General features: G+C 45.1%; 1 protein-coding gene across 4 annotated transcripts; it reads right to left on the bottom strand.

Annotated features, from left to right (window-relative positions):
- Nucleotides 1–42: 42 nt before the first annotated feature.
- On the bottom strand, nucleotides 43–22,061 carry myom2a (myomesin 2a). Of its 4 annotated transcripts, XM_062388202.1 has the most exons (39): nucleotides 21,925–22,061; nucleotides 20,999–21,127; nucleotides 19,434–19,529; nucleotides 18,809–18,944; nucleotides 17,775–17,929; nucleotides 17,045–17,137; nucleotides 15,774–15,862; nucleotides 15,651–15,689; nucleotides 14,704–14,868; nucleotides 14,451–14,612; nucleotides 14,219–14,360; nucleotides 13,055–13,254; nucleotides 12,910–12,963; nucleotides 11,618–11,745; nucleotides 10,714–10,897; nucleotides 10,320–10,337; nucleotides 9,589–9,763; nucleotides 9,378–9,499; nucleotides 9,194–9,211; nucleotides 8,520–8,707; nucleotides 8,307–8,433; nucleotides 7,696–7,874; nucleotides 7,482–7,596; nucleotides 7,165–7,324; nucleotides 6,568–6,674; nucleotides 6,162–6,206; nucleotides 5,286–5,422; nucleotides 4,521–4,665; nucleotides 4,371–4,430; nucleotides 4,168–4,235; nucleotides 3,791–3,904; nucleotides 3,422–3,509; nucleotides 3,294–3,332; nucleotides 2,528–2,633; nucleotides 2,134–2,297; nucleotides 1,951–1,987; nucleotides 1,844–1,866; nucleotides 1,669–1,724; nucleotides 43–1,280 (listed from the first exon to the last, which is right to left on the bottom strand). In XM_062388202.1, exons 2-39 carry the CDS (start codon nucleotides 21,103–21,105, stop codon nucleotides 708–710), a joined length of 4,614 nt encoding a protein of 1,537 aa, XP_062244186.1. In that variant the 5' UTR covers nucleotides 21,106–21,127; nucleotides 21,925–22,061; the 3' UTR covers nucleotides 43–707. The 4 variants fall into 4 exon arrangements, with proteins under 4 accessions (XP_062244186.1, XP_062244188.1, XP_062244189.1 ...); XM_062388204.1 differs by lacking the exon at nucleotides 20,999–21,127 and having other exon boundaries at nucleotides 21,925–21,980; XM_062388205.1 differs by lacking the exon at nucleotides 20,999–21,127 and having other exon boundaries at nucleotides 19,434–19,526; nucleotides 21,925–21,958.
- Nucleotides 22,062–25,696: the final 3,635 nt, after the last annotated feature.

Genomic DNA, 25,696 nt, shown 5'->3' with positions numbered 1-25,696 from the left:
AGGAGGAGGGAGGAGGAGGAAGAAGACTCAAAGACGACAGGATGAGGTTGATAAGTGAAGTTTATTTCCATCACAAAGCACTGGGGGGGGGGGGGGGTCAGACCTTCTGACAGGAAGTGACCATTTTACATTCACACATTTTAAAGGAAGGAAGTCACATGGGACAAACGTCACTCACAGGATTCTGCTTTCTAACAGTTTGGGTCCGACTCTAAAAAACACGGCACTCGCCAAGATGTACCGGCCGAGACCAGAACAGTTACCCTGAACGTCTCTGCGTGTTCACGTCATTTCTCTCGTCGCCCTGTTTCCAGATCAGTTTATTAATCACCATGAGCCCAAACCAGGATTTATCATTTAAACAACCACAGAGAAAGGAGGCGTTCCGCTGACGGAGCGGAAGGTGCAGCTTTTGAAAAACACAGAACATTAACTTCGACCCTGGTTTTTCAATTTTTCCTACTTTTTCCCGCTCGAGTCAAAGCGCAGCGACCGGTCAACAACGTGAACGAGCTGAAACGGACAAACGTGACCGCCCCTCTGTGGTGGGTCGGTTCTCTGCTGCTGTGAAAGTAGCAGAAGAAGATGGAGGCGGCGGCCGGTTCTCGGGACTTTAACAGAGACTACGTCTAAATAACTTTCACACTCATGCTAAACACCAGCGTTGCTCTCGGCAGACGTTTCCCCCTCAGGCCTCCGCTCCACCTCTACTTCCTCGGGGGGGTCGGAGACTTCATGAACCTGGGAGGAGTCGGGGACTTGACGCCGCGGGGATTTGGGGTGGGGGATTTCGGGGTAGGGGTCGGGGACTTGGGGACGGGGGTGGAAGCAGGGGTGGAGGCTTGACTCCTCATGGAGGGCGCCGGGGTGGAGGCTGGAGTCGGGGTCTTGGCGGGCGGCGCCGGGGTCTGGGACTTGGAAGGTGTGGGGGTCGGGGTCTTGGAGGGGAGAGCCGGGGACTTGGGCGGCACCGGTGTGGATGTGGGCGTGGCTGCGGGCGTGGCCGTTTTGGGCTGCCCCAGCTTGGCCTCTGGGATCTGCTCGCCGTGCCTGTACACGCTGACGGTGATCTCCACGAACTCGCCGCCGTACTTGTTCCTCACGTTGATGCTGTACTTGCCGGAGTCCTCGGGAGTGACCTGGTTGATGACCAGGCTGGAGAACTTGCCGCCGTCGAAGGTGACCTTGGTGTGCTCCGTGGAGGTGACCTCCTGCTCGTTCTTGAACCAGGTGACCTCGGGGGTCGGCTCGCCCCACACGGTGCAGGTCAGGCTCAGGGACTGCGGACGGGCGAGAGTCAGAATTTAATCAGAGACGAGGTTTTAACAGAGCGGCTGCGTTTTAGAAGAAAGTGGAAAAGTTATGTTTCAAAGACAGAAACTACGACTACGTCTTCACTTTATAACCAGTGAACCACAGACAAACTGGAGCCTCCAGACGTAAGCACCACGAGTGACTAAGAGCCGGAGTTGACTCACAGCTCTAGTTTACGTGTTTTGCTCCGGCACTGGTTTCATAAGAATGTCGCCTGACCAGTGAGACTCGTACAACGAGTGCACGACTGATGACGAAACTCCAGAGCTGCAGTCAGAAGGTGTAAAGCTTCATCGCTGCTGTAGAGTTAATATGATGATGTGTGATCTGAGGGCGGAGCTGAGAACTCCTCACCTTCTGCTCCATGATGGTGACCACGTCCGGAAGACCCCCCACCACTCTGCCGCGGTCTGAGGACACACAACAGGAGTTCAGTGAGTGTCACTTCTGACTCAACACGTCACTGTGCAAACATTCAGGACGTCTGAAATGTAGGTCAATGTCTCGGAGGGTAAATCTGGATACTCACTCTTCTCAGCGAAGGCCGCCGCCCTGGAGGAGGAAACAAGCACAGAGTGAGTAACACAACATTCAGAAGTTCATGTTCACAAAGGTTTGTTGTGAGAAGGGACTCACTTGAGTCTCAGGTACTCCTCGTAGGCGTCGGTGTAGGCTGCAAACACACAACATCACCTCAGGATAAACAACTCAATCACTCAGCAGCAAGGAGGTAAAACAGTGGAGTGAAACATGCAGAGGACAGAACATGATTTCAAATGAGACTGAAAACACTGATCGAGGGGGGGGCGGATGTTTCACCCTGTCCAGAGAGGTCAAAGGTCCTGGTGTGGGTCTGCACGCCGTCGGAGATCTCAATGGTGTAGTGACCCTTCTCCTTATCGGACGGGTCGCAGATCTGCATCCAGGCCATCTCCGCTGTGCCACCGATCCTCATCTTCTCAGAGGAGGCGATCTTTGTCTCCCTGCGGGTTCGAGTCCCGGGTCAGAGGTCAGAGGTCAACACTTGGTCACAGGTAACAAAGATGTTGTTTTAACACGTCTGAGTCAACGTTTAGAGAAAGTGTGATAACATTGAGTTTACGTGATAAAGGGGAGGAGCTCTGTCTCTGGCTCTTTCCTCTAGTTTGTCGTTTAGGTTTGTGAAGTTGAAAAGTCTAAAGTGTGCGGAGGAGGAAGAAGTGTGTGAACTGACTTGTGTTTCCAGACGGTCTTCATCTCCTCCGTGTAGTAGTTCATGTAGCACTGCAGCCGGATTCCCTCTGGAGTGCACTGCATCACCAGCTCGGAGGCAGACGCACCTGAGACACACACAGACACACACAGACACACACTCACAGCGTTAAGACAAACTCCAGACCTGTCCGTTAGTCAGGTGATTAATGAAATGTTCATGATCCCTTTATTTATTCTCTTTATACGTCTTTTACTGGTAAATCCTTCATTCTATCGTATTTACATTTAATCTGAATTAAAATCTGACTGTTTCTTAACTTTGTCTGTTCGTCAACAGGATTAAAAATCCACAGATTAACAGAGAGAACTCATTAAATCTTGGTGCTGATCCGAATTAGTTCTGCAAATCGCTGCACACATTCAAACAGCAGCAGGTGAGAGATCTCTGATGTTATTATGAGAAGTGAAAGTTATTAAGTTTTGGTTCATGGGGACGAGTTAGAGAACTGTGGGCCTTCACATTCTAGATGATTCATTCTGGAGTTAATCCAGCTCTCAGTCTCTTTCCAGTTATCTCTGGTTTAGTTTCTCCTCTTCCAGCATTTTATAACTTTATCTTTATGTTCATTAATGTTTTAACTTTTCTTTACACAGTCTAATGTCACACGTCCTCTGAGCGGTCGGAGCTTCAGGCTAAACATCTGGTGCTGAACCACGAACGGTCCAATCAGACACGAGCGCCACATCCTGTCTCTCATCACCGACACTCAGGGAATCGAACTCACCTGCGTTCTGAGCGAGCGCGTTGATGATGTCATCAAACACTGCCGATCAAACAGAGAGGAGGGAACGTTAGACACTGAACCACCACAACAACACAAAGACTGAACGATGACGACAAAGACAAACTGACCTTGGCCTGAGATGTCGAACAGAGACGTGTCCTTTCCTCTGTCGTCCCCGAGCGTGGCCTTGAACACACCCTGGTCTTTCCTGGAGAACTGAGACAGACAAAAATAATAAGTCAATATTCAGATCAATATCAATTTACTTTAACCGAATCAATTACAATGAGAAACCAAAAACTAACCTGATCGGACGGAAACAAGCCTGATTCAGAATCTCAGGCGACAGAGATCAACAGATAAACTGGTTTCTCTGACTTTTGATTGAGTGTGTGATCATGAATGTGTGGAAGTGTGTGTCAGTGTGTGATCATGAATGTGTGGAAGTGTGTGTCAGTGTGTTGAGCCCATGCATGTGTCGGTGCAGCAGCTGTTACCAGTGGGATGGGCAGAGCGCAGGCCCCCGACAGGACGTTGGGAGGAGTCTCTGGAACGATCTCCTCATCCTCCTTGAACCAGTGGAAAGTCGTCTCCTTCTTCACGTTGGCCACCTGCAGCCACAACAACACAAACAGGGAGGAGAACCACCAGAGAGGTGAGACAGGGATCAAAGTAACGAATCATCATAAATCAGAAGCTGTTTTCTTTAGAGTGTACTGATGGTTTGAGACACTAGGGGGCGTAATGAGCCATGTCCAACACAGGTTTTTATAGATGTGGTGATAAATGTGATCAGCAGTAATGTGTTGAATCAAAGAACAATCTCCAAAAACACATTTAAATATAGTTTCATTTTAATTTAAGTTAGAATTACCTTGCAGGCGAGCATCACGGTGCAATCCTCAGTGACAGTGAAATACAGATACTCAGAGAAATGTGGACCTGAAACAACAAAGTGCAATGTGGTAGTTAAAGGACATGAAGACACAATCCTGATGTGTCTCTCGTTGTAGTTGGACGTCTCTGTCAGCCAGGGACAGTGTGTTGAACATGAATCTCTGGTCTCTGGACTCGTACCTTGTTTCCTGATGTGCTCCTTCCTCTGGAACTCAGCCTCCTTCAGCGCAGCCTTGAAAACTGAAAACAGGAAAAATAGAGTAAATATTAATAAATGATTAACATGTGTGTGTTTGCTGGTTGAATTCCGGGTTCTGAAGACCAGCTCACCGTCTCCCACCAGCACCAGGGAGCTCTGGGCCTTGGCTTTGCCGTCGTGGATCTGGACGGTGTACGTGCCCTCGTTGGCTCTGGTGAAATGATCCACGGTCATCTGGATGATTCCTGTGGCCACGTCGTGACTGATCTTGTGACCCTGGCAGGGAAAGGTGGTGGGGGGGGGGGGGGATTCAGTGCATTGAAATCCACAGAGAAATAAAAACCTTAACATTCACAACAAAACCTGGATAACACACAAGAGGAAAGAAACTGACAAAACGTTAATTTGACTTAAATCAGAATCTACGGCCGAAGCTGCTGAAGCTGTGACGTCAGTTTGAGATGAAGAATCAATTTGTTGAGGTTCAAAGGAACAAAAATATGATTTTTACCTTTTTTTAAAAGGATGTAACTCGGCACAGCAGTAAAACAGAAGAAAAATGTATTTTAGAAAGACAAAGGAAACAGAAAAAGCATAAAATGTTTTCTATAAACGTCTATAGTTCAGTTTGACATCCTGGTAAAAACCGGTCAGGGAACCAATCAGAGAAGAGCTAAATATTCAAATTAGACGACTAGAGGGTTAGAAGACGTTTGTGGATAATAAGTGAAAAGCATCAGATGATCTCAGAGTTTCACAGACAGGTCAAACCGAGCCGAGGGGGCGAGAGCAGGAAGCAGCAGCTGACGGTTCGATGCTGGAACTTAGAGAACGTTCAGCTGCTCCATCATGATCAGCTGGTCACACACTCTGTGCTCATTGGCTCGGGCCGTTACCTCCCCGCTGGCGACCTCCTTGTCGTTCACGATGAAGCGGTAGGACACGGCGGGCGACAGCTTGACGGCCTGAAGCCAGAAGCGCACGTGACCTTTCTCCAGGATCTCGTAGTTCAGGCCGTGTTTCAGAGGAACGACTGGAAACAGAGGAAAAGATGAAAGAAGATCAGAACCTGCTGCTCCCAAGAATCTGCTGCACTGACACCACTAAGTTTATTATAACTAAATTATATATATGTATACATGATTATCAAACCCTTAGAGGTCATTTAACTGAGTTTGGATATTTTACAGTTTTACCATAAACTTTATTACAAGTAGCTTGAAATTAAAATAAAAAAACTAAATATATCAAACTTAAATAATATGTTCATATCCGACACAAATGTATAAGTGTCACACAAATGGTTATAAAGCATTTAAAGTTAACAAATGTATTGTTATGATTAATGTATTATTATATATTAATCTATAGACTTTATACTATAAACACAACTATAAGTACATTATTCTCTGGGAACACTGGCATGAGTGCCTTTTTTAGCCCTTTTTCCTTCTATATTTTTATGTAATTATTGTTTGTATGTATTGTTTTTTATCATGTGGGCCTTGAGCCATTAATAAAGTTAATATATATTACAAAACATCAGTGAATTCATTAATAATGATATTTTCATATCGAGAAACAAACGTCTGTGATTTTCATATCAGACTTTTCTACATCAGATAGATTTTATATTTATATCGATAAATCAGTCGAGCTTTAATTTGTCTACATCGAGTTGTGTTACTACATTAAACAACAACATGGAACCTGATCTCAAATCAGTATTCGTCTTCATTCCTGTGAGTTGTGCGATGTGCTGCTGGACTCACTGGGATGTCTGATGGCGTGGCTGAGCTCCAGCATCGTGTTCAGAGCTGCAGGAGAATCAGGGAAACATGAATTAATATTAATACACAAAGACGTTAGACTCATGAGATGTTCTCCACCAGTGAGATGTTCTCCACCAGTGAGATCTTCTCCACCAGTGAGATGTTCTCCACCAGTGAGATCTTCTCCACCAGTGAGATGTTCTCCACCAGTGAGATCTTCTCCACCAGTGAGACGTTCTCCACCAGTGAGATGTTCTCCACCAGTGAGATGTTCTCCACCAGTGAGATGTTCTCCACCAGTGAGACGTTCTCCACCAGTGAGATCTTCTCCACCAGTGAGATGTTCTCCACCAGTGAGATCTTCTCCACCAGTGAGATCTTCTCCACCAGTGAACCCGTGACTCACCGTCCTCGCTCAGCGTGTGGCTGGCAGACACTCCGTCCGTGTCGGTGACCACCACAGAGTATTTTCCCAAATCGTCGTTATCGGGTTGAGTGAAGGTCATTTTGGAGCTGGGACACAAACACAACAACTGGTGAATATCTACACAATCCCAGTCAGCAACACAACACACAGAGAGAGGAGGTCAGTTCAGCTTCCACCTGGATTTCACACGACTTTCTACTTCTCTACAGTTTGAACTATTTGTTTTTATGAAAGTTTTCCTCTTTGTTTCATGAGTCTGGAAATGTTCTCACTATTATAATTTGTTAAGAGTTTTGTGCAGAACAAGTAAGTAAATGTGACAATAATTATATTCCAATAATAAATAATCCCAATAATCAATAGAGCGTAACAGGGACGTCCACTTTTAGAAACGTCTCTATTCCTCGCTCCATTAACTTTTCAGAAAATCCTTATAAAAGAGTTTAAATCCTGGAATCAGGTCGACCAGCTACAAGATGAATGAGAGCAGAAATCATTTGATTGTTGTGTGTGTTTGTGTGTATTTGTGTGTGTGTGTTTGTGTGTGTGTGTGTGTGTGTGTGTGTGGGAGCTCACGTTCTGCCCTTGGTCGTCACTTCCACTCTGGGGCAGTCCCCGATGGCCTTGTAGTTCTTGGACCACACAAACTTGGACGTCTCGCAGATCTCACAGGCCTCCAGGGACAGGAAGATGTCTCCGGTGTCCCCGTCCACGCTGGCCACGATCTCCTGGGCGCCTGAGAACATCGAACATGAGGAAAACACAAGTGTGAGAACATTTGGTTTTAACAAGGTTGAATCTAATCAACTGGATCATGAGTCAAAACATGATTCTGTGGACTTCGTGGCACCGGGGGCTCGGACCTCGTGAACTGAACTAAACCCACTTGTTACCTGGGAGAGCTCTGGCACACACGGCCTCTGACACCTGAGAAGCTTTCCCCACTCCGTTAGCGTTGACGGCACGAACTCTGAAGACGTAGGTTTGACCTTCCTCCAGACCGGACACCTGCAGGACACCGGGGGGGGCAACATCACATGTTCAGATTGAAGCGTCTGTCTTTACATGTCAACCTGTCGATGTGGACCGGTCGGCTCCGTCTATTACCTGCAGGTAGCGGTGGCTCACAGCTTCCTGGTTCAGAGTGACGAACTCGGACGAGCCCTGTTTAGCCTGGTCCACCAGGTATCCAGAGACGGCGCTGGCTCCGGTGTAGACGGGGGCCTTCCACAGGATGACCAGGGAGTGACCTCTGACCTCGCTGAAGCTCAGGTCGTAGGCCGGGCCTTAACACATATATAAAGAAACATGTTTAGATATAATGATACACAAATAAATCAGCAGGTTGGTGTTGAAACCAGGTGACGATACATTTTTAGTTATTCAAGGTCAAACTGAGAGAGAAAGATAAAATGTTCTGGTCCAAACACAAAGCTTTTATTTTGAAATAACTGATAAGTTTGCCATATTCCTGTTTATCTGGTGAATAAAGTGTGACTCATGGGACCTGTTGTGTGAAGGTGCAGGATGAACAGGGTGAAGTGTCACTGACCACGATGAACTGGTTTGGGGACTAGAAACAAACCTGTTGCACTGGTTTCTGGTTTTTGGATCAGTCTGGTTTTGTTTTGAATATGATCCAAAACAATCTGATTCATCTTAAACATGACTGCAGGAGCCAGAGAAGAGAGCAACCTGAGGGCAGGGCAGTGCTTTACCTGGTTCATCCATGGTCCAGGCTTCACACTTCATGGGGGCACTGGGAGCTGATGGGACACCGACACCCGCCATGTTTCCAGCCTGGACCTTGAACTCGTAGAAGGTTCCCTCGGTCAGACTGTCCACCTGAGGATCCAGAGAACACCTGAGGTCATCAAGAGATTCATTAAGAGAAGACGAGCTCCACAGTTTGAACTTCCTGTTTCTCTCACGGTGCAGAGTCTCTCTTTGACGGCCACCAGGTTGACCTCCTTCCAGGTCAGGGTGTCGGCGTTCCGCTTGTCCACGTAGTACGCGTTGACCTTGGAGCCGCCGCAGTGCTTGGGACTCTTCCAGGCCACAGTCATGGAGGCGCCGTCACAGCTCAGCATGGTGATGCCGAAGGGAGCACTGGGAGTCGCTGGGGCAGATTCACACAGATTCACAGTCAACAGCTGGACAACGTGCTCCTGACTGGGAAAGGTCACGTGACTGTGAACTGGGAAGTTACTGACTTCCCAGTTCATCGATTATAAACCAATTAACTCAACTTTACATCAGATCTAAATAGAAGCACATCTATTGAACATCTCTTACAAACTTCTAACATCACCTTCTATCCAGAACAGACGTTTTTATGATTAACGTGCACCAATCAGACGATGTTAATTATTGACTTGAACAGGAATCCTAATTAATGAGTGAATCTCATTGTGACGTGAACATTAACGATGTTTTAAACTTGATCCACCAGAAAGAGTCTTTAAGCCGTGAAGTGTTTAAAATGTGACGCTGAACTCATTTTTTGAAGATAAATGATTCTGTGAAGAAAACACACAGTGGGACGTGGAGCGTGGGGGGGGGGGGGGGTGAAAGCAGGTTGTTAACACAGGGATCTAATACATACCATAGTCCACCCCTCGGCCTGGAAGTAATTAAATGTAAATGTATTTAAAAACAAGTTGATTCAAATGAATCACGTGTGGTATCAGCTTTGTGTTTCTGATGATTCACTCTTCTCATGTGTTTGAATAACAGATTGAATTTATCATTTCATCTCCTTGTGACTGTTCAGAGGTCAGTTGTCTCACCGAGCGCCGGCTCCACCGCGATGGGAGAAGACTCCTGGGACTCCTCGCTGAGGCCGAACACGTTGACGGCCTGGGCCCGGAACACGTAGGTCTCCCCTGGGATCAGCCCGTGGACCACGAACCTGAGACACAGTCACTTCCTGTTTGAATATCAGACACATCACATCTCTCTGGAGTCAGAGTGGCCCCCGGCAGGACTGCGGCCTCCTACCTGTTGTGCTTGAAGGGCTTGTGGTTACAGGGGAACCACTCCTTGGATCCGACCACGCGGCCGTCGATGTAATACCCCATGAGGTTCTTCACCTGCTTGGGAGGATCCCACTGCACGAACACCGAGGACTTGGAGTTCCTGGTGGCGACCACCTGACCCGGAGCCGAGGGCACGCCTGCTCACGAGGGAGAGGAGCCGTTATTCACCGTCAGTCACTCAGCTGATGCTTTTCATATTTACATTCCAAAAACTATGGGAAAATAATTCAACAGCTCAAGTCAAGAGATCCAGAATAAAACATAATCAGATGTCGTCAAATGTTTGTTTGAATTCAGATAAAGTGATTGTTTATCACAAACAGCAGAAACCACTGATCCCAGGTCTGATGTTCACACACTGAGCTGAACCAAGATGTGAAACGTGCAGTGAACAGAAGGTGAAACCTCCTTGTGGTGTTTTCAGTGAAACACAAAGTGATTTGTTTGTTCACATGTGATGTTTTATATTTATAGAAACATATCTCACACAGGAACACAATTAAACTGAGGAACTTATGATGCTTTTAGTTAAGAGATGATTTTGTTTTATCTGATACTGCAGCTCAAAGGCAACGACACACAGAACTGTGCACGTGTACTAATAAACCAGTGTGACCCAGTCAGAAAACACACAGAGTGGAAGAGTGAAGTACTTTGTGACTAAAGTAATACTCAACATTAAAGTGTACGTACCAACCGGCAGCTCGACTCCTGTGGGAAACAGTAACTCACTTTGAACAGAGGATCAACTTCAGCTGAAACTCTTTGGGTGTTTGGAGAAATTTAAATACTCAGTGTAAGATGATAAATTTAAGATGACACCATATATTCTTTTTCACAGTTTCTAAGAGATAATCAAATATAGTTTCAGTTTTTCTTGTGATATAAAACAAGTTTATTTGAACATTGTTTGAAGGAAAGCTGAAGAAAATCCAGTCAGTTTAAAATAAAACCCCTCTTTTTCCCTCTTTATTCATTTATTAAAACGCTGTGATGTGGAGGAGAATCTACACAGAGTACTGAGGACTGAAGCTCTTTGTTCATGCAGCTCTCGTGGTGTCTGAATGTCTCTGGTCCGGTCCCTTACCGTCCGGATCGACCTTCTGGACGGGCTCGGAGGGCGCCGACGCCTCGCTGCTGCCGTGCACGTTCACTGAAAACACTCGGAACTGGTACTTTGTTCCGTCTTGCAAATCAAAAACCGGGTAACGAGGGGAGTGCAGTGAGACCGACGTGTTGATCCTCTGCCACGCCCCAGTGCCGGCTACGCACTGTGGGAGAGTCGGGGGGGGGTGGAGGGAAGTGAGAAGGTGACACCGACCGCTCCAACGTGGCATCAAAAACAAGGATGAGATTTTAGGATGAAGATTATTCAACCGTACGACACTTGTTGCAGAGTTGGGGCTCGATATGGATTTAACGATCAAACTCGGTGTAAGAGATTTAAAAAGTTTTGTAGATCAATTACAAATTTTGCAAGAATTCTTCTATTCGGAGCTTGAAAGACAAAAGTCAAAACAGAAGCCAAAGATCTTAAAAGTTCAGTGTGGAGGATCTAGTGCCCTCTAGTGGTGAGGGGACGTATGTCAGCCACGTGAATATCTACCCTCCTTATATCGGAGAATCTACAGTGGTCTTCAGGAAAAATGTAAAACTGTAAAACACCCTCTCTAGTTGTGTCTCCACTTCCTCCCCCTTTCCAGAACCGAAGCCAGGACACAAAGCTGCCATCTTTAACTTTAACATCCATATAAAGAGACTAAATAAAAATAATCAGATGCTGATATTCACGAGTTGGCTTATTAACCATCGAGTCTGAAGCGGAGCCCCAACGATGCAGGTGAAGTAACATGTGTGTGTGGGGGGGGGGGGTTCAGGACCTTCTACATCATGAGAATCATTGAACCTCTTAAACGGTTCTGAAATCAATTCAATTCCAGCGTTTAACAGGTCAAAGGTCAACAGAGCCACGCTGATGGAGCCACACGCACCTTCTCGATGACGTAGCTCAGTGGCGCTCGTCCACGGGGGGTGGGCGGTTTCCAGCTCAGCACCACGTACGATTTGAAAACCTCTGAGGCATGCACGTCGGTGGGCTCCCCGGGGATCGTGACGTAGCCTGGATCAGGAGTGAACCGGGTTGAGGCGTCAAGTACCAGCAGTGACAGCGGCTGCAGAAGTCCCACATTTAAGAACTAAGTGTGTTTTAAATCATGTGTTTTAAAGCAATTTGTTGACTTATGGATTCACTGTTTTATCGTTTCAATCTTAAAATAATTTAATCTAGCAAAACGTGTCCTCTAAGAAAACCTCAGTCTCATGTTTCAGCTTTTTTTAAAAGAAGGAGGAAAGAATCCTCTGAATGAATCTGTCCTGCAGTTAGAGATGAATACACAGGTTTGATTTCTATAACACTTAAGAACTAAAATCAGTAAAAGTTGAATAAACTGCAGTGAAATGTGGAACTTCTACATCCGGGGAATCATACAAACGCGTCAAAATATTACTTTTAGGTTTTTTATATTTTTAGTTTTTGTGGGAGAACATGCTCAGCACACGGTGGAGTCAGCCGAACACCCGGTGGTTTAATGGAAGAACGTTTTTAGATCTTTAAAAGTTGGAATTAAAAAGTAGAGTTAGATCGAAGACGTCAACGGTTAAGACGGGATAAAAAAGAGGAGGGGGGGGGTTGTTTGGTCTGAAGACATTAGAACACGTGACATTAGTTCTGTTGTTGGGTTTAGTTTTTATATCCAGTGAGATGATGTTTGTTTGTTGGTTTGTTTCTTCATGTTTTCCAGGAAAGATGAGAAATCTGATCTTCAGAGTAAAAGTCTAGAATCAACTGTTTGTATTCTCTGTCTCGTTTATTTTACTCTTTTGTTGTATTTTGCATTGTGGTTGTTTTTAAATGTGCTTTTTAATAATTGATTATTGATTCAGCATTTATATCCAACCTGTGAACAAGATAAAAATCCTCATGATTCATCCATAACTTTTTATTCAATTAGGAATCTCCACTCAATCACTAGACACTTATTATGGATGAAAGATGAAGACACTATCGGGTGGATGTGAACTTATTAATATTTCTTTTAAATTTGAACTGCATTCATATTTTCGGTGTAGTTCCCCTTTCTAAATGTAAATGTCATTACTGATGTTGCTGGGATTTAGTTTGTTGGTCTGTTGTTAGTGTTCAGCCTGTGTGAGATTAGGAGGAAGTGGTTTAAAGGATTCAAGCTGGGAATCTGAACCCAGATCAGTGGGTTTCCTACTTTACCTTCCAGGTCATCGTCCCTGATCACTATGTCGTATTTCCCTTCGATTTTTATCACTGTTGCAGGAAATGACGACAACAGACAACAGACCTGTCAGTGATCACTCGTCTCCTCGGCCGTGTGTTGTGTATTTACCCTCGTCGGTACCTTGCAGCCTCTCGCTCTCGGCGGCGTCCAGAGCGGTCACCTGGTCGGACTTGCGTGACGGCCTGCTGATGCCGGCGCTGTTCACGGCTCGGACCCGGAAGTGGTAGGAGCGGCCCGTGCTCAGGCCGTGCACCGGGTATTTACAAACCTTCACCGGGGAGTCGTTGCTCTGGACCCAGGTGTCGCTGCCGGCCTCACACCTGCACATGGGACCAGGAAGTGACATCATCAGCCGGATGTACAGAACATTTCACAAGTGACCAGAACTACCTGGTTTTAAAGGTATTAAATATTATGAAAATGCCAGTTGTGTAGTGCTTCTACACGTTCATTTGGTATCTGTCATATCTACCGTCCTAAAAACTCTGGAAAAATAAAACTCCCGCGATTTGTTGTGGTTCCTCTATGTCAGACACGATACACTAGAGTGCGTCGAATGGGATTACGACCAGAATACACGTCATAGACACACCATGCCCATGTAGGGAGTCTCGCTACATGTCCTTGGACCGCCATCGCCATCATCACCACCGGAGCTAGCGTTAGCTCACCGGTGACCCCCCCCACCGCGTGCTGACGATAGCTCCGGGGGCTCCGGCGGTAGCTTGCGAGCCGGTGAGATGATGGTGATGATGGCGATGATATGTTCCCTTAGCCCCCGGAGCTAGCGTCAGCTCGCTAGCTCCGGGGGCTCCACTTTTAGCTCGCCTTAGAGCGTGTCTCCCCAGGGAGAGAGTCTCCGTGGTCTCCGCCTCAACGACCAGCATGTTTATCAGCCACTTAGATGTCTGACGGGTCGCGAGCTAGCGTTAGCTTGCAAGCTAACTGCACCAGCTCCTGCTCCCAATGCGGGGCTGAGCTAGGGCTCTCAAAACAGATCAATCTGAGGAGGGCTGTTTTAGACAGGGTTAAAAGGTTCTGTTTTAAATAATCCTTGTGGTATTTTGACAATTTTTTTTTACAGACATTTCATTAAGACCCCAAGGAGCCATATCAACTGTGGTGAAATGGGCATACGATGAGTCCTTTAATGTGTATTTAATGAGCATTCAGACTCCTCAGATCAGTTTGAGTGATTTCCTTCAGGAGCTGTGATTGGACAGGTTTCATGATCACGTGTCAGCTCCGCTCTATAAAAAGAAAAGCTGAGGACGTCTCACTGACCGGTCCACGAAGTATCCGGTGATTGGCGCCTCGTTGACGGTGTTGGGGGGTTTCCAGGCAACCAGGACGTAGTCGGCGTTGATGTCATAGGCCTTCACGCTCATGGGCGCACCGGGGGCCCCGGCTGCAGAGGGGGGGGCATCTGGGGGCCAAGACACAAGGTGGTTTCTCATTTTACAGATCTGATTCACAGATGAATGTGAAGTGGTGGTGATGCAGAGTTGAGTCCCACCTGAGACGAACAGGTAGGCGCTGTGCTCGGCCGTCCCGTCCTTGGTGAAGATGCGGAGGGTGTAGAGCCCCTCGTCGTCCTTGGCCAGGCGGGGCAGCGTCAGGCGAGCCGCGCTCCCCCCCACGGCCATCTCCACCAGGTTACTGGGCTTCAGCAGTTTATCTGCTCGCAGACGGGATGGAAGGAAGCGTGAGGACACAGTGGACCTTTAGAAGGTTTAAATAAAGGAAGGAACAGAGCACCAATGTCTCACCGTCTCTGTACCACTGGGCGAGGGGGGGCACGTTGGGGAGGTCGGGGACCACCACCATGGTGCACACCAGGCTGATGGATCCGCCCTCCACCCCGAAGCTGACCGAGAAGCGATCCAGCAGAGACACCTCCAGCTTACTGGGATGGATGACGGTCAGATGAGGAACTGGACACCAGGACGGAGGAAGTGAAACATCAGGTCAGGAACTCTCAACTTCTATCAAGACCACAAAACCTCCTGGTAATAATCTGGATTGTCCTGGACCTTTGTTAAACTGTATTTCAGCTCCTTTCATGAATCACCGTCATGTGTGTTTAGATTTTGATTGAATCTGTTGGTAAAAGCAGTTGAACAGGAAGCTCCTCCTCTGGATCTCACAACTCATTACATGTTGTTCTATTGTTTAATCGAATTGTTTAAATGTGTAATTCCACTGCCTTTGTTAACTATATAAATATGTATTTATTATTTGTCCCAGTTTGGAGTTAATGTGTGGACCTGGGAATAAGACATTGTTTGGAGTGACGGACAGTTTTAATGTAATCAATGACTTGCATCATTAGAAGAAGAGGAATATAAATGGGATTCAATGTGTTAACACAAACCCTAAAGTGAAATTACTTGATTGTCCTTGAGAAGTATTTCTTAAGATGAGTGCGAACCAAGAATTTGTCTCTAAGCATTAAATGTGATTTTGCATTATTCTACTTTGTCCTTCTTTTTGAGTCGGTTTTGAAAAGTTATTATTATATTAATAAAAGGTCCCTTTTGTTTTTTCCACAGCTCCTCACTGGTATCTGGAGCCAAAAGGTCCCATGGGTCACTGGTTTGTGTTTGGGCCTGATTCCAGACAAATATTAAAAAGACTCCCTCCCTCCCTCCCCCCTCCCCCCTCCCTCTCAGCCTCGTCCCTTCCTCCCTCTCTCCCTCGTCCCTCGTCCCCTCACCTTGGTTGAGCTGGCAGGACTGCCCGGCTCCTGAGGCTCCTGTGAAGAACAGAATTCATGGTCACACAGAGAGAGACGGGGATGAGACATGAAGCCGTGTGGCGGGGGGGGGGGGGCACCTACTCTTCACGGTGACTGCAGCCTTGCTGGTGGCCGTGCCGTGTGGGTTGGTGGCCACGGCACTGTACTCGGCGGTATCACTCACCACACACCTGAGAGCCACGGAAACACGTCAGGGATTTGATTAAACACGTGAAGACACATCCACGGCTTTCAATGTCTAATACATGGTACAGCTGTTTACTGATGATCAATCAATATATATTTGTTTTTATTCTATTTATGTAGGATTGCAAGTTACTTAATATTAATTATTGATGCCTATTTTTGACTCTTGCTGCTGTAATATTGCAAATTTCCCTGTTATGTAAGTGACAAGTGTGGTTTCCACATTGTAGGATCCCAGCAGCTGAGAGTTAAACACAGAGTTTAACATGAGCACAGGGAGCAGCTGAGCTTTCCTCAATAAGACCTCAGCGTCTCAGAGAGGGGGGGGGGGGCGTGTCCCTGCAGCAGGAGACACGGCGTCCGGCCTCTTTACAGGAATGACCTCACTCTGAGCAGAAGGTGAAGTGAGGCGGCCTTGTGACGCTCCGGGGGGGGGGGGGGGGGGGGGGGGGGGGGGTGACCTTCACCCGGAACGCAACTATTTTAACTGTGGTCCATCCCCTCAGCTGCAGGGTGGGGGGGGGTGACATGAACGAGTCTGAGACCTTTTCACTTTTCTGTCAATGAGAAAATTCAACATTTTGGACAAAGGTGGGTCAATTAACCAAACGCCAGCCGCCTCACTGCCCCTGTTATTAATGATGGGGGGGCTGGAGATATTCTGAGGGAGGGAGGGAGGCAGGAAGAGAGGGAGGGGGGAGGGAGAGAGGGAGGGAGATATGGAGGGAGGAGGAATTCAAGACTCGAATGACACAAAGGTCAGCACTTCAACAGGAACAGCTGAGCAGTCGTGAAGATGACGAACACGACCCCCCCCCCCCCCCTCACTGCGTCTCTGACTGGGTTTTAACTTTTCAGATGGAAACGAGGGTTGAGAGCCAAGAAAAATCAAAGTGAAAATATTTTATGATTATGATTATCTGACCCTTTGATCATCTCTCTGTCTGTTTCCTTTGAACCACTGACTCCTTCAAACTAAAGGTTTAACAAACAGCAGCAAGAAGTCAAGTCTATTTTGGTGATTTTATAATGTTTTCATTTCTCTGTCACGTGCATCGACTTGATTCCTCTCTAACCAGGAGGAGCTTCATCACAGAGCTTCAGTCAACACTGGATATCACAGTTAGAGTTTGTCAGTGTGAGTCGGAGTCGAGGGGGAAACTCACCTGCTTATGATCAAACTGTGGACTCCATACTTGCTCTCGATCTTGTACCTTCCCGGGGCGCTGAGCGGGTCGACTGGCGCTCCTCCTTTATACCTGCCAACAAGCCACAGTCATTTCCTCCGTCAGCTTCATTCTCAATATTACACCCACATAATACAGAACAAGGTTTAATATAAAATGTTTAGACACGATATTTTGAAATGAAAGTAACACCAAGCTGTGGCTCAGCGGGTCGACGGTTCGATCCCCATCTTCAAGTGTCATCAAAACTAGAAAAGTGCAACATAAATACAGACAGACTGCATCATAATTAACTATAATAAAGTTATCAAGTTAACTGGATGTGTTTTGTCATTTAACCAGGAAGAGTACGTGAAAGTACTTTTAGAAAATGGTCCTGAACAAAGTTTGAATGATGATGAAGTTCTCTCTGAGCTGAGCGTTGAGCTGTGACTCTCACTTCATTCTTATTTAAATCCAGGATATTATTCAGACACAACAACTTCAGAATTGTGTGATAATCATTTAGTATTATATCGTATACAAGATGCACACGTCTCTCAGGATCTGCTTCTTCTGTCTTTACGTTAAACTGACGTCATCATCCAGACATTTATCAAACTGACGTTGTGACTCCTCCACGATTCAGACGTGACGCCAGCACGTGTAAAGAGATTAAAGCGTGCACGTGTGTAACACTTTCCAGTGACATGGGGGGGGGGGTTCTGACCATTTGACGATGGGCCTCGGGTTCCCCTCCACGGTGCAGAACAACTTCACGGGAGTCTTCTCCCACACGGTGTGGGGCCGCAGGGCCACCAGGAAGTCGGGCATCTTGGGGATTTCATCCAACAAGTCCCCCCTCCTAGACATCCTGTCTCTCACCTGGAGGGGGGGGGGGGGGGGGGCAGACAGCACAGTGATTACTCCACTGGTTCTGTTCTCCATGTTGGGACATGAAGTGTGAACCACGTGGGATTCAAACACAGATAATGTGTTTCCAGGAAAAGAGGCGATGAAGATGAGGACTACACATTGTTACACATTTTAGTTTAAAATTTGACCAAATGTACCTTTAACTTGAGCAAAACATTTCTTCAGAGTAACGGATGTTAAAGAGCAAAGAAGAACTATGAAGTTTAGAAGCTTGTTTTCAAAAGAGTCAAAGTTTGGTTGAATCAGAAATTTGATGCTAAACATTAAAAAGTCAGAAAACCCACGTAAAACTATTTTAAGTAGAAAACATGATTTATATTCTTTATTTACTCAAATGCAGAGCAAGACATATTAGTTCTACTTCTTATAAAAACTTGGTGCTGCAGTTTGTGAAGTTTTATTGAGGAAGAGGACATTTCTATTTGATTTATTACATATTTTCTTTATCCTCTCTGTTATGTGCCTGATACACTGAAGACAGTTTTGACCACATTGCTCTGCGAGTGAACAAGAACAATACAAAGTGAGTAAATGGTCTATAAATAGTATTTAATATGATTTATTCTTAGTCATTTAAGCCCCTGGTGTCAATTTCTGTAATAACAATAGTAATCATAATCTAAGGAGCTAAATGATGAATTGTTTAATCTTGGCTTTGATACGCAAGTTTATAAAATAAGCATAAGCAAAGTATAAAAGCCTCATTTCTAAACAACAAATCTACAGTTAATATTTCCAGTTTGTGTATAAATATATAATAATAAAACATAAATCATAAAAAGCAAACAGCAGGCTCCACATCGGAGCGCCGGCCTCTCGGCTCCTCACCTCCCTCTGGATCTCCAGACTCTCCACCTGAGCCTTGGTGGCCATCCTCATCCTGTGCAGCTCCTCCTGGATGACAGCCAGGCCTTTCCCGAAGTTAGTGGTCACTCTCTGATACTCCTCCGTCTCCTCAGAGCTCCTGAAGACACACAGAACCAGAGCCGTCGCACACTAATCCAACTGAACCTGCACCACAACCACACAGGAGTGAACACACCGGGCTTTGGTGCCACCGGGGAAACTTATCTCACATTGTAGGAAACCTTCTATCAAGAAAGTAGAGTTAACTGCTTTGAGTTATTGTAATTGATCCTTTCAGGGGTTTTCATCTCATAAAGTCGGACTTTGAATAAAACTTGAACAAAAGAATTGCACATTGAATCCAAGCTCAGGGGACATAAGACATATTTTAATGTGAGAGAAGTGAAGTATTAAATTTGACAATTTGCCTAATTTCCTTTCGTGCAAAGTTTAAATCCACAACATCCCAGTATTCTCATGGAGATGCCGACTTCAGAATAATCGTGGCTGAAATATTAACTAGTGACTCAGGACTTGGCTAAGGGAGAAGTTCAGTATTACCTTACACCGAGAATAGCCCGACATGCGGCAGCCAATAGGAACTCACCTCTCCCGGAACACCGGTACTGTATAGGCTGGTTCCGCCATAGCCGCTGTGGCCTGGGCCTTCACCTGGGTCGACGACTTAGAGCTGGACTTCCTGCTGAGGAGAGAGTCCGTCATTATGAAGCAGCCATTGAAGGGGGAAAAGGACAATTCCATCTTAAAGGAGGTTTATTTTTTTGTTTTGCAGAAGCTGTTGCTGTTTAAAAAAACACCTGGTCGAGTTTAAAATGGCGGAAAATGGCAGCAGACGATAAACTTTTCAGTAAAAACACATGTGAACGTGCTTTGGTTTATGACGCCAACAAATAAACTGTTTTAATGGATCCTGACCAGTTTCTCTACTTTTTATTGAGATCCTACAACATCCATTTGTATTACGTCAATTCATTTGGTTTATAAAGAGCAAATCATAATTATTTTATAAATGGTTTTCTTCTCCATTGCCTCTGATGTTAAACTTCAGATGTAGGTCATGTTCGGGGGGGAGGGGGGTGGTAATCACAGTTGACAACAAAGCCAGCGCAGAGAGAAGCGTAACTCGGCTTGTTGCTGTTGAAGCAGAGCAGAGCTGAGCTAAGAGCCAGGAAGGTGCAGAATACAGAACAGAAGAAAAAATGAAAAGACACAAAGTTCTCTGTCATGATGTGTACGACAGCTTGAAGTAATGTCTGTCTTTACTTTAGGCGATATAACTTCATCAATAGTAATAAAGCAAAAGTTGAAATAATGTTTCCGCATCGTACAGCGAGGAGCTTTAACACGAACAAGCTACGGTTTGTAAGATGTTTTCTCGACAGGTTTAAAACCAGAAACACAAAAACAACGTGACATTGTGATAATCAGCGGTCGACTGATGTGAAAACTTCTGTCTTGGCCTCATCGTTCAATATGAGCAATATAAACTTCTGTTGTCCTGACCTGGTGCTGAAGGGATTTAGGCCCCAACAGTTACAGAAGGTTAAAGTTTGGAAATGAACCGCAAACCGGCCTTTTAGAACCAATCGTGGGTTTTCAGGCCTCAAAGAAACTAATATTACATAAAGTTAATGAACACAGAGATTTAGTTGGATCTGATAGCTGCTGTTTAGGAGATAGTTAAGACGTGAGACGATATAGTAACGTAGGATAAGAAAAGATATAAGGTATGAGTGGATACGATAAGATATGATATATAATGTGAAACGATATGATACAAAAGGATAATTCACGATAGGATGATCCTTTATCAGTCCCACTATGGAGAGAATAAAGGTAATAAGTTAAATATCATACATGAACACAAGGAGCTGTAAAAAAAAGAAGAAATTGTTCGAGGTAAACAAAATATAGAGTGAAACAGTGAAGCAGGTGTATGAAATCTAGAAAATGTATCTTGCACAGATGAGTGGGACATAAACAAGATGAATGCTGGGAGCGGTGAGAACATAACGAGTCTCAGTTCAATGTTCTCTAGAAGCAGCTTGTTGCGGGGGGGGGGGGGGAGGGTTCGGGCCCCAGCAGCAGCTCCACACTCCACCCGGCTCAAGCAGCAGCAGCAGCAGCAGCAGGTGAACGTCACCGTCGTACCTTTCCTTCTGCTGCTGGACCTCGTGTTTAGTGTGGTGATAAGCATAATCAGTTTGGACCTGGCTCACACGCTTCTTCTTATAGCACGGGGTGACTTTGGAGGCCATGACGGGAACGCTTCAAGGAGACCTGGCCGAGAGCCCCAGCCCGGAGGAGGAGGAGGAGGAGGGGGGGGGAGACCACACATGTGTTAGCCATGTCAGTAGAACTTCTCTTCAACGTGACTGCAGCTCCTGTGAAGCCTCTGAGGGACATGTAGCCTCCACCACTAACACACTGATATCTAAGTTCTTCTCTAACCTCGGGGTTGATGTGTTTAAAGTCCAGTTCCAACACAGGTCTTACTGTTTATTTGGTTGTTTTATTTCCAATGCAACAACCACAACAAGTCAATTTCCTGTTTGTGTAAATATACTTGGCAATTAAAAGAATTCTGATTCTGAACCGGAGCTCAGCCCTTCCAGTGTTTCACCTCACAGCCTCAAGCTGCTCAGCTATGAATAGACGTGCAGCAGATTCCATGATCGGAGAAGGAATGAAGGAAACACTGCAGCTAAAAAACTCATCTAGAGACTGTTTCAAAGGGAACTTCCAAACCAGCCATCAAATCCGAGCTCTGCCTCCAGTTACAGTTCAGTGCACTCGATCACTTTCTGCACCTGAGTCTGTTTATCCAACACAAATGAGGCCGAGCGGCTCAGCAGCCTCTTAATGCCCTGGCATGTGAGAAAGCACCGTCCAGGGAGGTTGCTGCCGCCGGCTCCTCACACAGGAGACCGATTATCTGGAGCCGCGTGGGACTGCAGCACATTCCCTCTCCCACCTCTCACAGCAGATAACGTCTCCTCACTCTCTGCACAAAGAAATCAAGTTCCTGCAGTAAAACCCGGCTGCCAGGGAGCGAATATGAAGAGAAGAGAACTTACCCCGAGAGATTAAAACAGCGCGAAGCGGTGGCAGACCAGCCTGATGCCGCTTGGGAAGCACTTGCTGATGGTAACAGAAATATTCCCCTCTCACCGGAGGAATGCTCTCCCCCTTCCACCCCATGTAGGGAGGCACTTCAGACTATATATAGCTTTCACCCCCAAATTTTACTCTCATTCTGCACTTTGGAGATGAAGCGTGTGCGTCCGTACCTGCACATTTATTAAAAGTGCTCTGAGGTATGTTCCATCCACTGGTCTGTCCAATTAAACAACTCGTTATCTTAAACTGCTATTTTAAGATTCAAATTACATCTCTTAAGTGTCTGTTAACATTCAGGAAGTTCTCAAAACTTCCTATCACCGGATTTTCTGTTGACAGGACGACCTCTGACCTCGTCACTGCAACAGCACACACACAAACACACCAACGATATTCATTCAGGCCACAACAGAGGATTTGAGATGGTTTGCTGGCAGATCTCAACCCTGAGAACCTGACGAGCCCTTTTTAGGTTCCCTGAGACGTCCCGTCCTCCTCCACGTGTGAGCAGCACTCGGGCTATTTTGATCTGCAGCGCCTCCGTTACAGTGACACCCCCCCCCCCCCCCCCCCCCCCCCCGGTTCCCACTGTACAAGAGCCGCTGCAGCTTTTTATATTCACACTATTTAAAAATCCTATAAGTGAGGATTGAGAGGAAGAAAACATGTGTCTCCTCGTCTTCTGTCCAAAGTCCAACACAAAGGAGGCCGGGGGTTCACTGACAAGAAGACAAGTGGTTGTGACTTCACTTTAAAGATCACCAGCACTTTTCAGTTTAAAGGACACTGGTCTGAAACTCTGCTCACATCTTAATCCATAAAATACATGAATACAATAAAAACTCATAAAAACATTTTACATATCTCTGTTACCAAGTGGAGGATTTAGACATGTTCGATTACTTTGGCGACTCCCAGTGGAGGCAAAGAGTAACACCCAGATATTAGTCAGTGACGCAGATAAATGCAAGTGAGGAGGAAAGAGAAGTTTAACTTTAACCAGAGTGGGAAATCAACAATTGTGCATTATCTAAATTTCCCACTGGATTAATAAAGTATCTATCTATCTATCTATCTTATCCCTGAAAAATAAGAAATGTAGAGAAATGCCCTATGTTTAAATAAGTGGGGAGAAAAACGTACATCCTGGATCCGGCCCTTAATTCAAACCAGCACCAGAGTTCTTCCATCCTAAATTAAGTTGGGGGAAATGCAAGGATGCAAGGATTTAATTGGTTTGAACTACTCAAATTAAAATGTAGACCTTAATGAATCTTATTTAAGACCCACGACCTTTTAAAACCTGTTTAAATGATTCTAACCTACTTCATACTTTTTCTCAAAACCAGAGAAGACTTGAGATTTGTCATCTAAGTCAGATTTATGAAGAACGAAGCAGGAGGTTGTTCACATCAGACATTTTAAGACACATTCCCTGGTTTTGAACTTGAAAACCAGCAAAAATCTGTGTTTCTGCTCTAAAACCTCTGGATTCTCCTGATGAATAATCAATACAATAATAACAAATGTGTGTGTGAGACCAGTTAACAACAGGAAGCACCCTTTCAGCTGGTAAATAAAATATAAAAGTTTAAATTCAGCTTTAAGGTCCCACTGCTATACGTCTAAGTTATAGCAGTGGTATAGGTCAGATCTTTTATTCCCTCGGGTCAAACTCCACAGACACTGGCTCCTACAGGTTTGATCTGTGTCTCTCTTCACTTTATTAGTGAAGTGATGGTCAAGTCAACAAGTTAACTTTCATTCAGTTTGTCGTATTGAAGGTGAAATGCTGCCCCCTGCTGTTATTTATCTGAAGCTTCAGTGTGGCTGTTTGCCTAAATGCTGTTTATCACCATTATAGGAAACTTTGATATTTACTCCGCTAAAAAAACTAAGAATTATTAAGAATTTTGTTGCATATAATAACGATAAACTTTATTTAAACTAATTTAAACAGTTCCTCTTAAAACAAGTTTACAAGATGTTTTGCTGCAGCAAACATTAAACACTAATTCAAAGCCCTAGACAAACATTTATAATAAAACTTTTTTATTTTTAGAATTTTAATGACAGAGGAACAAATCATTTTTAAAACTGGGATATATTAGATTCAGAGAACGATGATTCTGATTAAATGTTATTCTCTCCATCTCGTCCTATTTTCTGAAACCCAAATCTTTCAGCTGCACAAACATTCTTCCTCTCCTCCATTCTGAGGAACATATTTATGAGCAGAAAACATATACTTATACACATATATATATATATACACATATATATATATATGTGTATAAGTATATGTTTTCTGCTCATAAATATGTGTATAAATAGTATACACATATATATATATATATATATATGTGTATACTCTTAAGCACATTTAAGACTTTTTAAGATCTAATATTTGGATTTTAAAAGTGTTTAAGCTTCATAAGACCAGACAGAAACACATTCCTGAAAACTATCCCTTCATGAGCTTCTACAGCACAAAAACAAAACCTCTGGTGTGTGTGTGTGTGTGTGTGTGTGTGTGTGTGTGTGTGTGTGTGTGTGTGTGTGTGTGTGTGTGTGTGTCTCCTGCTGATGCTCACTCCTCTCTCTGGCCTCAGCACACAGCTTGTTTGTAGTGGGAATAAAGGAGATTATTGGAGCATGATAATCTGAGGGAGAAGTTTGAGGGGCCTCGTGGCTGCAGAGCAACACTCACTCCTCACTCTGGACTTTCAGACCAAATGATCACAAACAGCAGAAAAGTATTATTCATCTGTTTTTCTACAGTTACTTGTTTTTGATCAATGAGGAGAGACTAAGTTATTGGATAATGGGTCAATATTTGTGTCCCAGTTCCAGTCGACCGCAGGACGCTGTTGTTCATAGTTTAGTTTGATCATAAACATGAGATTCAGAACAGCAACATGCTTATCGGTCATAATTAGCTCAGTGAGTGTGTTATTAATCCTTCTCCTCCATCTGACCTCCCAACAGAAAACACTGCAGGAGATCATCATGAATAACATTTAAGATAAAGTGCCACAGATGTGAAGGAAGAAGAATTAATTACACTTCCCCCTTTAACTGAAGATCGGTTAAAGAAGCTGAGTCGTTGAGGAGGAACAACACAGACAAACTTTTCACGATGCCAAAACAATTCTCTAGAAAAACAGTCAGACCAAATTTAATAAATGAGCATTTACCAAAACACATATTAATACTTTTGAAGGCAAAACATTTAGAAGTTTGGACTTCAGACTTTTTAAGACCTGGAACAATCTTCACTCTTTGTAATGATCAGGAACTGTCGTCACTAATGTGATTATTTTGCTGAGATTATTTCTAATCCATCTGTCGCTTTAATAATATTAAATGAAGTCTGTCACTCAGTTTACTTTGAGTCTTCCTCTGGTTCAGTCTTTCACTGGTTCAGTGCACTGGTTTCCTGACGACATGTTCAGAACTGGGTTTGTGTGTCAGCACTCGGACACAGATGAAGGTCGGTGGAGAAGGTCACCCTGAAGCAGCCATGACACCACGCTGGATACTCTGCCTGAGAGAGGAGTGAATCAATGTTAAGCCCCCCTCCTCCTCTACCTCCTCTTCCTCCCCCTCCTCCCCTCGCTCTCTCTCTCTCTCCCTCCCTCCCCGTGGGGGAGAGACAGTACAGGGAGGTTATTCTTTTCATTCATGCACCCTGTGACCCCCGGCTGCAGAAGACGGCTCCGGGGGGGT

This window comes from Platichthys flesus, chromosome 5 (genome assembly GCF_949316205.1).
Source record: "Platichthys flesus chromosome 5, fPlaFle2.1, whole genome shotgun sequence".
Classification (NCBI taxonomy): Eukaryota; Metazoa; Chordata; class Actinopteri; order Pleuronectiformes; family Pleuronectidae; genus Platichthys; species Platichthys flesus.
Note: the sequence above shows the minus strand (reverse complement) of the source record. Positions and strands in the feature narration are given on the sequence as shown.

What these genes read in the sequence shown, in the direction of transcription:
- myom2a (XM_062388202.1), bottom strand. Translation starts at nt 21,105, where the DNA reads ATGGCCTCCAAAGTCACCCCGTGCTATAAGAAGAAGCGTGTGAGCCAG. An exon ending in GGCTGCAGTCACCGTGAAGA is followed by an intron (nt 15,690 to 15,773) that starts GTAGGTGCCCCC and finishes TGTTCTTCACAG; the next exon opens with GAGCCTCAGGAGCCGGGCAG. An exon ending in CGCCTACCTGTTCGTCTCAG is followed by an intron (nt 14,361 to 14,450) that starts GTGGGACTCAAC and finishes CTTGGCCCCCAG; the next exon opens with ATGCCCCCCCCTCTGCAGCC.